Source organism: Psittacula echo, assembly GCF_963264785.1.
Source record: "Psittacula echo genome assembly, chromosome: 17".
In the NCBI taxonomy this organism is placed as follows: Eukaryota; Metazoa; Chordata; class Aves; order Psittaciformes; family Psittacidae; genus Psittacula; species Psittacula echo.
Window position 1 is genome coordinate 4,155,432 of NC_137753.1, and position 12,922 is coordinate 4,168,353.

The window sequence follows — 12,922 nt, forward strand, 5'->3', positions numbered from 1 at the left end:
TTAGCTTTAATTTTGCATGTCAATATAGCTTTTAATTTTGCAAGTGGGTTGCTGGTAACTTTTAGCTGTGGTAAGAGTAAAGATAATGAGCAGCAGACAAGGATTGTTATGAAAGAGGAAGTGACCTGACAGAAACTCATGAATCAAAACTAATTATACCCCATTAGTAAGTCCCAATCACACAGCTCTGACATCTATACCCTCATAAAATACACTCTTGTTTTGCAACAATTACAAGAGGTCCCACTGAATTTTAAATCCAAGTATATTGTGCTGTTTCTATGAAGAGACAAAAATCAGTATTCAATCATATTACAGAAAACTACTTTAATGAGGTTATTGTCTGCTTCAGCTGGAGGAATGGTTCTCTTCTCCAGGGTAGGTGATGTTTAAATATACTTCTCAACTGCATAAACCTCTACTAAAGGTGTCCAGAGAGAGATGTTATTAAAAGGTACTTGCACAACACATAAAAATTAGCTACTGTAATCTTTTCTTCAAGATAGGAAGGCTCAAATGCCATTCTGAAGGCCCCTTTACAGCTAAGTCACACAATACTACAGGAGCACTAAGTAGACACAACTACAACCCTACTGATCTACTTTAAAATTATATGGGCTAGAAGAAGTTTGTTAGTTTTGTGTCTTAATTACTAGGCTCTCCAGTGCTTATTAACAAATACAATTAGAACCAGTAAATAATGAAAGTCAGTCTTATGCACAAAATACTAAATGAGTTAAAAATGAACAAAACCAAACTCCAATTGCTTAACAGGTCAATGGCCCCTGAAGTAATGCGAGATGTGGAACAAACCTTTGGAAATCCACTCTCTTGTATATTGCAAATAGTAGAATCATATAATTATTTGGTTTTTACCTACGGCCTTACCTGTTTGAACACCTCTTCATCCTGATAAGTTGTTCTCACCAATTCTTGGATGAAGCCAAATGGGAGATTCCTACACAGCATATATGGGACCAGCAAAGACTGCTGCTGCAAAGACCTTGATTTGAATAAAAGAAAAAGAAATGAAGCCAGAACTACTGATTATTTGAAGCACTGTCAGAGTAATCACCTCTAAGGATGTGCCAGAGAGCAGATTATCAACATGGAGACACAGCTATTCCTTTCAAAACTAACCTTTCTTTCCAAGTTACTTGTGGGAAGGTTATTCTGAACCAGATGCTGCTGCCAACATTACTCTTTAGTTTAAGGAGGCTGGAGGCAAACAACAGCTCCTGTGTAGTAACTGGGTCTCCCTTCTACTCCTCTTTAATGAAAAAACACCTTTTTTATAACGAAAAACCCCCTTTGTTAAGCTAAACCAGTGAAGCAACAACAGTTGTTGATGTTTGCTTTTCCAGACTGAGAAATGAGTGTAACATTAGTCTGTTCTGTATTAATACAGTCATTAAACTGCTCCCTAGGATTTATTAACAAAGTGAGGTTTTTTTTCCTCACTACATATATAAAACTCATTCTAATGTCAACACTGGTGCCCATAGAGACAAAAACTAACCTCAAAGCACAGTGGATAATTGGTGCACCTTTAAAGATTATATCAGTATTGTCTGGAAATACAAACACAGAATTACACAGGTTTCAGTCAAAATCACATATCCTATTGTAAAGCCCTTTTCACTGTTTCAGCTAAAGAGACTGCACATGAAACAACTGCCCTTGAAACCTCAGAGTTGGAATCTAGTGCAGAATGCCTATACACAGGTTTATGCTACCAAATCTGTTGTGGGAAGCTCTCTGAAGTGAACAAGTGCTATGGCACATGGTTTTTGCTATACATTTTGATAAGACTGTTGCTCAGGTGTAGCTCGACTGGTTACTGACTTTCACACGAGTAGTGCCCTAATAATCTGCAAGTAAAATAGTTTATGCATGAGGTGAACATCTTGGTTAAATCAGATCCCCCATTTAAACTGTTCAAATCAAAAGTGATTTTACCCAAACACAGTCAGAAAACACTTGAGCTGCTCTCCTCCAACATATTAGTGGGAACAATATAGCCTAGCATGGTAAAGCAATAAACTACTCCTCTGGCACATAAACGCATCCTGCTCCAACAACTGATCTCAGTTTTCTTATCTAATCCTCAGAAGAAAACAAAACATCCCAGAACAGTCTATTTTCATGATTAACCTCAGCTCTATTTACCTTGGTTGTGTCAAGGATCCCTGTAGCACCAAAGCAGCATGTGAAATGCACTGGGATCGGATGTTGCTCAGTAACTGGCTAACTGTTGGCTGGCTACACATCTGATAAAAATAAAGTTATTTTAATGCAAACTAGACGTATTCAGAGACACAGCAGACAGGAAATATGATAAATTTCTTTATTCATGCAATATGAATAGAATAGGGAAACTAAGAGTAGCGCTACTCCAGCTAAAAGCCTTTCAAGAGTCTATATATAAAGTGTGGTTTGTTTTTTCCCCATGAAGCAAGAGCTTAAAGCGGAATATAGAACACTGATAGAATACAGAACACTGACAGGGAGCTGGCCTTGCAAAAGTATGTTTTACATGGCATAAACCCAGATAAAGTGCAGTAGATGAAAAGGGGAAGAACAGTTTCTAACACAGTGCTTATTTTAGAGGTGGGAAACATACTCATAATTCAAATATGATGAATTAATAAGAGTCAAAAGGGACCTTATAAATTCTGTCAATCTATTTCTATAATAAAGCCATCAAAAAAGAACTATCAATTTCCCCAGTAAAGTAAGTGGAGTAAGAGGAGTGTCTGTGACAGCACTGATACAACCTCACTCATCTGAAATATACCTTTGGTGCTTTTCTCTCCTCTATTCCAACTCTGTCAAAACACTCAATGAGGTAGTTCAGCATCTCTGTCTCCTTACAGTTTTCAATGGTGAAGTGGTCACTGCAGGAATCGGAAACACTTGAGCTGCCAGAGCCTCCAATACTTGAAAACACACGAAAAGAAGAAATAAAGTGTTAGGTACCGTTCTTAACTTGTGCACAATCAGGTAATCATAAGCTCTTGACTTGCTCTGTCAAGTTTCTGAGGACTTCATCCTATCACACACAGCTCAATAATTAAGATAATATCTGTGATCTATAAGGAGCTCTCCATTGAACAGCTTGTCCAACTCTGGAGGTTCAGCTCTACTGCAACGTGACTGAAGAATCAATTATCTATTAAATGAATTACGTATCTGAAAGACAGCAATAAGGTGCATGATGGGAATCCATAAATCTTATTCTCACGTGGCAACACCGAAAATGAACAGCCTTTAATTTGTACCCAACATTAAAACTGTTGGGAGGCTCAGGGCATCACAACGCTTCCATGCCATGATGCAACCTTTGCATCATGTCTGTGTATAGCATGCAAAATGGGAGAGAGAGACCTCACAAGCTCTGTCAACACTAGCAACTCATGGAAGGCAAGATCCTCCCACTGCAGAGAGGAGACCTTAGACAACAGATAGGGCTACAATCACTTTTTATATTCTAAGGAAGGAGAACAAACAAAGCAGGAGGCGATACATCAAAGCAACTGCTCCTTTTAGAACTCCTACGTTAAAGATCATTTGATTTCAACTCAGTTCAATTCCCTCACAGTAAAAGATGCCATTTCTTTAAATAGCACGGCCTTAGGTATAGGGGAAAGAAAACATTGATACTGTAAACACAAAAACTATATCCCAAAACCATGCTTGAGCCCGGAGAGAAATCAAATACAAGAGTGAGAACACACCCTGTGACTCTCCATCTCAGACTTGTTATCTCAACAGAATTCTGCTCTACAGAACAGCTTGGCAAAGCTAATTAAAAGCAAAAGCCTCATCTTACAGAAGGGAATTAAGACAAGATATATCCACTTATGTAAATGGAATTAAAAAAAAAGGCAATTATGTGGATGGTCTATGGCTATTCCTCAAAGCACAGGCTGTATGCAGGCAGGGTGGATGGAAACTAAGAACTAATTTATAAGCCCCAGATCTCAAACTGGAAAATTAGAGTATTTGTTTCCTTTAATGCAGCTTTTTAAAAGCACGTTTAAAGCTACAAACTGTTGGAACTGGAATTTCCTTTAAACTGTAAAATAATTTGCATTCTAATAATCAAGCTGTACAAAGCTATTGTGCAAGCTTTAGAGTCCAACCAATGAATCAGGGAAAGGTTATTGCTGCTAGGCATCTGGTAGCTCAGCATGTTAAGGAACAGATCTTCTAATAGCAGCCATCCCTTTTTGCAGAGAGAATTTGTTTTCAGTTATTCAATTAAACCTAATCCATGTAAACCAAGCTCTATTAAAATAGTACTCAGTAACCACAAAGTCATTTCTTTGCTATAGCTTCCCTTTTAAACCTCTTCGCTTCTTACATTCAGGTTAAAAATGACCCTTTTAAGAACATAGATTTCTATTTAAAAACCCTACTACTTCAATAGTTATTCATTCTGTTAATGATTTCACTGCAGCAGTAACTGAAATTATTCTAATGCAAGCTCATACATCCTTTGTACACATATTGAATGCCTTGGTATTTCCAGAATACAAGTTGTTGCATAATTGTACAGTCACTATGTTTGTAATTTAACTAACATTTTACTGCTGTCTGCAGAATGCCAGGACATAATATGCAAACTAAGACTCCAGAAGCATCAGAAATCCTTCCCAAAGGCTTTGCAACTCAATCCAACATTTGGATTAAATTGCCAACCGGATAAAAGAGTGGGGAAAAATTATCCTAAATCCCACGAATGCAAAACCCCTAACGTGGTAACTTGAACCTGTGTTACCAAGTTTACTGTCTTGAAATTAGACTGGAAAAGAGGAGATGCTGTTGGAAAGTCTTCTAGTTAGCAGTCTGACCTGAGCAGTAGCGAGCTTTATTCCTTTCTCCAACTTGCACTGATACAAAAGAATGGGGCATTTTACTTCTGTATCAGCCAAGACACTGCAGCATTACTCTGCAATGGAATGTAAGATGAGAAGATCCTACTCTGCATTTGCGTTTCCAAAAGCTGGGTTTTTTCTTGGCATATCCAGCGTTCTGCAGGTTTTTGTGCAGCTATCTGGCTATTCAAAACAGAACTCACTAATATCATTTCTCATTTTGGTTGTGTACGTTGCCATGTCACACAAATTAAAGGGCTTTGCTATCTGATTACTAAGTCTCTGTTCAACAGTGACATGTACCACTCTTCCCCCTCCATTCTTGGTGGTTCCAACTGTATCAGCTTCTACTCCTATGTCAAAGCACCAATTTAAACCTTCAGGTCTATTTTCTTTACAGGCCAGAGGAGTGATCCTCAGCTGTCAAGCAGCAATGAAGCCTCAATGAAATCACACCGTTTGCATCAGCTGGCTATTTGCCATTGTCTTTTTTCCTACATGTGTACCTCTGTCCTCATTTTCCAGTTTTTCATAGGAAAACATATGTATGATGTACCACTGGTTTTAAAATTACAACCATGGGTGAATAATATTCCTTCTACTCATATAGTCAATGAGGAGTTCCACTCAAGCATCATTTCAGAAACTATGCTCATTAAACCTAAAAGGCAGTATGAGTAACATTGCCGTCATCTTAGTCATCTCTTCAAAAAAGAGCTGACTCACTAGCACTCATTATCCATGTTTATACACCATCCTAAAAACCCATCCAAGTCCCATCCTTGGCTTTAGTTCATTTCCCAGGTTACTTGACCCTAGTAACAAGCAAGTAACAGCTTTCAACAGACCACTTGACCCTACTCAGACTGTTAGTTCCTAATCAACCAAACATGCAGGTTACATTCTCTTTCTCCAATACCTGGACCCAAACTGGATACAAGAAAAATCATCATCTTCATTTTCTTCATCACTACTGTCCTCAGACACGTCAGAAACGGCAAGAAGGAGGAGGGAGAAAGGGTTGTCGTATATACTACCATAACAAAAATGGAAAAGGCCATCAGATTTTTTAAGCCAGAAGTAAATGGCAGCTTTTCTTCTCAAGTCTGCCAAGAATAATCTTCTCTAAACATGCAAACAATGGATAACTTCCTGTTAGTAAAACCAAGACTATACTAACACGCTCTGTTGCACTACTACAAGTTATCCACATATCAAACCATCACACGATCACAACCAAAACCTTAAGCAGAACTTTTGGGACCTGATAAAAATTAGATCTTAAGTGGGATGCTTAGACACAACCAAACACACAGTATTACAGTTCTAAGCTACTGATCTTTACAGCAGTGGTCTCAAATCCTTGCGTGCTCATCTCTCCCTCCTGCAGGGACTGGGGATTCCAGGAGCAGCCAACAGAGAAAATGCAGTAGTACTTGGCCTGACATACTGAAATAGGCTAATCTGTAATTTAAATCTATGCACCAGGGAATCAAATCCAACACATTCCAGCAAGTAACAGCTTTCAACAAATGAACTAAAGCCCTACTGAGAAAACTGATTTCAAATCGGGTCTCTTTGGTTTGCTATCCAGCAGGAGCAACTGAACAGAATAGCTAGGAGTTTAACTGGAATGGATGTAAGAAGAGTAGGAAACTAAAACAATATTGCTACCTTTACACCCATTACATTACACCTCAAACACTCGCAGAAGCAGGTTTAACACATTGGCAAAGATGGCTTGTTAGCAAGTCAATGTATTAGCACAAACCAAAACACCGAAATCAACTCGGGGTAAGTAGGGTGAGCTCAGCACAAACATTAAGTTCTTCCAAACTGCATGATTATGCCACACCCTGCACAGCACACATTAAACACACTCTTTTGTGCTTGTGAAATACCTAGAAGGAATCCTGTTCAGTAAAGAAGAACGCCTGCGCAAGGTACTGGGTGAAGCAGTAAACAAAGGAGGACCCATTGTTGTGGGTCTCTGTCTGGATGGGGTGACTGGCATGGCTGGAGGGCTAGCAGCCACAGCTGGAGGACCTGGTGAACTAGATGGGATGGAAATACTCGAGGAACGTGGGATGGAAGAAGCTGAAAAGCCACCAGAATGGGTAACAGTGTACGGCCGGTACCTCGGAGAAGAAGGCTGCATCCAAGAAGGGCTTGCTGCTGTGAGGTGAGAGCTGACAGTAATGGAAGGCACAGATGTAGTGGCAACTGAACTGGCTGGTGGGGTAAGAGATGAACCAGTCATTGGTACATAGCTTGTGAAATTGGTAGTAGGAGCTGGACTAGTCCCATAGAGACTAAACCAGTTACAAGGGAAGAAGAAAAAAACAAAAAGCAATGATTTAGGATATGCAGGAAAAGGGTGAAAAAGATAAAATGAGCAAGAGAAACCCTTGCCCTTGTGATGACTCTTCAAGCAGTAATTCTGCAGCTCACACACATTATTCCTTTTTGTTATTGGGGAATAAAACTATGCGACAATCTACACATTTTTAAGTTAAGAGTCATAGCCTCCACTGATGCAAGTCAGGGATGCTTCTCAGAAGGAACCAGCTACATGGCTCTAACCTATCAAATACGCTTCTAGCCATGGCAACATAATCAAAAACAGTGAAATGGTGGGACATGGACACGAAAAGTGTGATGAACTTTACAAATCTGTTCTATTTATTGTTCACAGGACATTTCTATGCCCCTCTCTTTCTTCCAGTCTAACAACCAATATTCAAGTGAAATCGGTATTCAGTTATAATCAGAAGTCACCTGGACAATGAACTGGAACCAAAGGAGCCCACATTACAGAACATGGGGCTGCTTCCTGGGTTAGAGCCCATGTTCAGAATCAGACTTCTGTCAGGAGAACGGGCAGCTGCAGCGATGGGTTGGGATGTAGCTGTCAGGCTGGCAAATGGGTTTTCATCCCTTGACTGTGTGGACATCATCAGCACTTCCATCAGAATCTGCCCAATCAAGTCCTTAAAGTCTGAAAACACTGTTGAGAATAAGAGAGTTATAGCATCAACTACCACTTTGTATTAACTAGGTTCTGGAATTACAGCTCCACAAAAACATAACTCTTACGGAAAGCACAAAAGGTCACAGATGACCTGATGCTGTTACTGTTGATTATTAAAGTTGGCTTCTCTGTCCCTCTCAGATTTCCCCACCCTGCTGTTGAGTTGGGAAAGTTATGTCATAAAGAAAAACACACACACCCCCCCATATGCCCACACATAAAATAACAATTTGGAATTTGGTCATCTTAGAGCTGCCAGAAACAATGTAATTTGATATAGAAAATAGTCAGGAATTCTTAGCTTAGCAAATTAACTGCTAAAAGCTAATTACAATGCAGCACAACCCATTCATTCACTAAAAGGTTTCTGGGGGAAAAAAATGAATCCAGCAACACTGCAACATCAGCACACCAGTTTAACAAGAGAAAACCTAACCAACAAGAGCATAGCAACTGACTAAAACAGTTACATCCAATTGGTCCCATGTTCCTTTTATGGGGATTCCATTTCCTGCTACATCTGCTGCTGGCACACGTTTAAATCAAGCAAAGACCACAAGGAGGTGGCTTTGGCATTGGAGCCAAGGGAGAAAAAGCTCAAAATAAAGAACGGAGAACATGGCACTCAACTGAAACAATCCTAACAATGAGAGCAGTTCAGGCACCCACCTTCCTTTGGGTTCTGCTTAAACTGGGCAGAGAGGGAATTCAGGAAGATGACATCTCTGTCTCGGTCCTTCCAAGAGACTCTGAAGATCTTACAGACCAGCTGTAAAGCTTGTTCCTCAGACACTTCAGACCCAGACAGAGGTTCCTTGGTTAGGGGAGTAAAAAAAGCCATCAATTTATTTGCAATTGCATTTGTCAAGTCACAGTCAGCACAGGAAGGAATAAGCTTCTCCAGGTCTTTCCTGCTTTCAAATCTTTGCCCAGATAAAGACATCTTACACTTGAATGAAGTCAGGACAGCACAAGAGATTCAAGAGTTTGCCTCCTTTCCCTTTCTTCGAAGAAAAGGGAGGTCATGTAAAGCGTGCTCAGAATGAAAAAACTAGTTTCTCTAAAGAGAATGGTACTATCTAGTGGCCAGCAGAGGTTAAATTGGAGGGCTATGGCAATCCTAAGGCAGCTTTGAGTGTGCACCTGAAAAAACGGTGGAATACAAAGAAATAAACCTCAAGGCATTACCCCTGCAATGCCATGAAAGGTAGCACTTAAAACATGTCCAAAACATACATGACAAACCAGCAACATGTGTCCTCCCCCCACTCATCTACCAACGCTGTAAAAGCAACATAATACACAAAGCAATTCAGCTACATAGGATTTAAAGACCGAAAAGTTTTAGTTTGGAGGCTATTTTTCTGCAGGAGTTGTAGATATTTACTAGCCCAACACAAAACTGATGATCTTTGAGTAATAGAAGCACAGGTTGTACTGTTGTGTATCATACTGGAGATTGCAGTATTCTTTTCTCCTAGACACGAACAAGTCCATGAGGAAGAACAAAACACAGACTGAAAAAAAACAAGGTTGCCACTAAAAAACTCCCTTTTCCCTTTAAATTTGAGACCTCGTAATGGTGACCAGGTAAGCCTTGATTTATCCAAGATTTCCAGCAACTACCAGCACCGGACCCTTTTCAAAAGCTTTCCCTCAAACTACTTAATACAACATAAATTGTGGCACACTAATTCATTTTTATTGGCTTAATCGTTCCACTGGTACTCTACTGATTTCAAGTTCTTCTCTTGCCTATTTCCGCAAAGAAGACTTGATTATTGACATCATTTCCAATGCTGATAACCAGACAAGAAGGTTTTTTGCTCATAAATAAGGACTACGCCATCTCCTATCCACTTAACTTTCTGGTATCTCCAAATGAGTAAGAGGAATAGAATTAAGTTTGTAAAGCTCTATTTTATTTTCCACTGCTCCCCCTGCTTCAAGACTGCCCTTGATTCCAAGCTATTTATTTCACAGTAGCACAAGGCAAGCTGTCCAACTGCCCAATTTGCAGCTAGGAATTGACTGGAAAGGATTCTGTGGCAGCGTTATTGCTACATGGCTTTAAGCCAGGCTTTTACCAACTGACCTTATTACTGACAGTGCAGGAATAAAGGCAGACATCTAATGAGCACTGCAAGAACTGTTGTAGAAACTTCGCTCCACTACAATGATGTCCCCATTTATTTATGGCTTCATTTCATAAGGGCCTTAAAATCAAATGACAGGGAGGACAATTTTAGGAGTGAACTTGGGTTTTCTTGTACTTCCTTTCTTTTTCTACTTTGAAGGGGCCTACCACTTGTCTAAACCTTAATAGGTCACTTTGTTGCAGGATATGTAACAAACACATTTTCCTCAGAGTTTTCAACTATCATTCATACACCAGTTTGAGACAAAAATGCAGCTTTGATATAGAAAGTTTTGACTTTTTCTTCCTTTCCACAAATTTTAGTGAAGAAATTGTTCACAGATGACATCCGAGGGCTAGCTCCATCCTCTCGAAAGCACATATTCAATATATGGAGGTAAGTGAACTCGCTGCCACCTGAAACTCTGCATCATACCTCCATCCAACCAACATAAACCAGACTAACCTTATCCGTCAGGCTCCTTTTCTCTCTGCGATCATTCTCATCCACCTCCATGTTCTCAATTCCTGAATCCACATCTACCTGGGACATACTGTAAGTGGAAATAAGAGAAGCCCATTAACTCACAGAAAGCCACACAGTCCTCTGCAAGATGCTGACTGAAGCAGTGTCACCTTAAGTAGAAGTAGCAAAGAAAAACCCATGCAACAGGAACATCCATATGCACAAGCAGCAATTAAAATCACCAGTTGATAAATGCTTCTCATATTACATTTCTTTTGAGCTCAAGAAGCACATTTCTAAAGCTGGCAATACAAACTACACAGCTATGAAATCCCATAACCTTTTCCTTTTTACATAGAGTAGCCGAATTATCCCCACCAGACATGCTCATCACTTACTGTTTAAGATAATGCTTTGACTTTCACCACTTTAGGTCAGGAATTCCCATTAAAATCAGACTAGAAAAAGCATTACAGTGGTCTAAACAGCGTGTCATTTTTAAGCATTAAACTCTATAGCATTAACACAGCTGGAAGTGAGAAATGGCAGACCATTTTCCTGTGTAAGTGGTTTTGATGATGAGCATTGCACAGTATTTTCTGGCTTAGACAAGCTGCATTTTTTACCTTTTCTCACAGGAGACACTATCAATATCCATGCTCTGAGACCGAGAGAGAGACTGAGATTGTGTTTCAAGGCTGTTAGATGGAGAACTGCTGAGTGAACTCACTCCTTCGCTGCTCTGGCTTCGGTGGGCTACTCCTAGAGAAAAGGCACCACCAAGATTACTATTACGGAGAAGAGAAGGTACTACACAATTATCTGGATGGAAAAGGAGAGGAAACACTGTTTCTCCATCGAGCTCTTAAGCATTTAGTAATGCATTAGGAATTAAATGTTAATAATATTCACATTTGACTACAGATAACCACATTTTCTACCTCCCCTTGCAGCAGCAATGTAAGTATGCTTACCTGCATTACAACACAGAGAACAAAACTAAATTTGCATCTATGAAGTGCTGAGATTCATTCCCATACAAAATACAAGCACTAGCAATCTGACTGCTTACCAGATTGCTCTGTATACTACCTTAAAACCTTGTGAAAGCCCATCTAAAGTCTATCCTATCAGAATAGGACTTCACTCTGGGTCATTACAATGGACTTAACTTGGGTGAGGAGACAGGACATAACTAATCTGAGTTCTGACAGCCTTCCCACAAAACCTCACTCAATTTGCTGGGAAATTATTGGTACCTTTCCTTCTCCACTAGAAGGAAATTGGCATCCAAGAGGTCCTAACAACATCCTAATAGGCATCCAAGAGGTCCTAACAACATACCAGTGGCGTTCCACCTTCCAATGGTGGAACACCAGCAAATTGGGAGCAATATGATGGCTTTGGTGCAGGGCTGATGAACATCAGAGTATGAACAGATGGATTCACTTTGCAATTAAGACTTCTTCAGAGCAGTGTTAGATACTAGCATGGTAGGAGGAAAGTTATATCCATCATTTCAAATAAGGCAGAAAAAGCCTTTCCTTCAATAAGAACACAAGCTAAATGCCTTCTACAAACATCTAAATGACAGGGCTTTTAAGTGTAGTCCATTCCTAAAAATTGTGCCTAGTGACACTGTTGGAAGTCACAATTCATAGTAAAGTAGCGTTAACTGCAAGCTGCAATTGCAGATTATCAATAGCAGCTATTTGCATGTTAGTAAGCAAACTTCTTGAAGAGAAGAAGAAAAGGTACTATTTGTCTGTTTGTTTAAAGAGAAAGCAGCACTCCTTTGGGTTCTTTCACCTGCAGCTTACAAGACATTCCCCAAACAGTATGAGGTTTCAGGTGAGCAGTGTAAAACCAGCTTGACAACCTATTTTTAAACTCAGTAGTGTTACTACTGAAACATGCAAGCTTGTCTCACATTTACAGCAGCAACACATTCTGAAGTTACAGTGGGGGCAGCAAACCAGAGCAAATCACGACTATGCTCTTTGACACAAGCTGCTTGTTTTCAAATACCCTTCCCAAAGCTTCTCATGGTTTCAAAACAATTCATTTTACAGGAACAAAACTGCAGAAAGCAGAAAGATCCCATTTAGAAGACACCTTGTGGAAGAACAGCTAGATGTTCAGCATGGGAGGCAGGAAAAGTTGCTTCATTCGACTGCTTTCCAACTCCTGCTTTACTTCCCTGGGTATAAAACAGTTTCAGTTTAACTCCTTAAATTAGGTTGGAAATCAGCCAGTATTCAGAAAATACTCAGATCTTCAAATCAGAAGTGGAAAAGATGTGTGAAGTAAAATTAATTTGCATTGGTATCCAGAAAGTAATTTACCAAGCAGACTGTCCAACTTATATATATAGAAATATATAGTTATATTTATAACTAAAAACATAT

The 12,922-nt window shown here is 39.6% G+C and overlaps 1 protein-coding gene across 7 annotated transcripts in view; it reads right to left on the reverse strand.

Annotated features, from left to right (window-relative positions):
* UBE4B (ubiquitination factor E4B) overlaps nucleotides 1-12,922 on the reverse strand; it is a 39,278-nt gene that overhangs the window by 17,081 nt on the left and 9,275 nt on the right. For 4 of the 7 annotated variants that reach the window (XM_080631064.1, XM_080631065.1, XM_080631063.1 and 1 more), the window contains 8 exons: nucleotides 11,141-11,276; nucleotides 10,515-10,602; nucleotides 8,581-8,725; nucleotides 7,659-7,887; nucleotides 6,782-7,192; nucleotides 2,798-2,939; nucleotides 2,170-2,270; nucleotides 889-1,003 (listed from right to left, as the gene is read on the reverse strand). In XM_080631064.1, the coding sequence (XP_080487190.1) occupies nucleotides 889-1,003; nucleotides 2,170-2,270; nucleotides 2,798-2,939; nucleotides 6,782-7,192; nucleotides 7,659-7,887; nucleotides 8,581-8,725; nucleotides 10,515-10,602; nucleotides 11,141-11,276 (1,367 nt within the window). Of the gene's footprint in view, nucleotides 1-888; nucleotides 1,004-2,169; nucleotides 2,271-2,797; nucleotides 2,940-5,799; nucleotides 5,914-6,781; nucleotides 7,193-7,658; nucleotides 7,888-8,580; nucleotides 8,726-10,514; nucleotides 10,603-11,140; nucleotides 11,277-12,922 lie in introns of all 7 variants that reach the window. The other 3 variants (XM_080631066.1, XM_080631069.1, XM_080631068.1) reach the window with 3 other exon arrangements.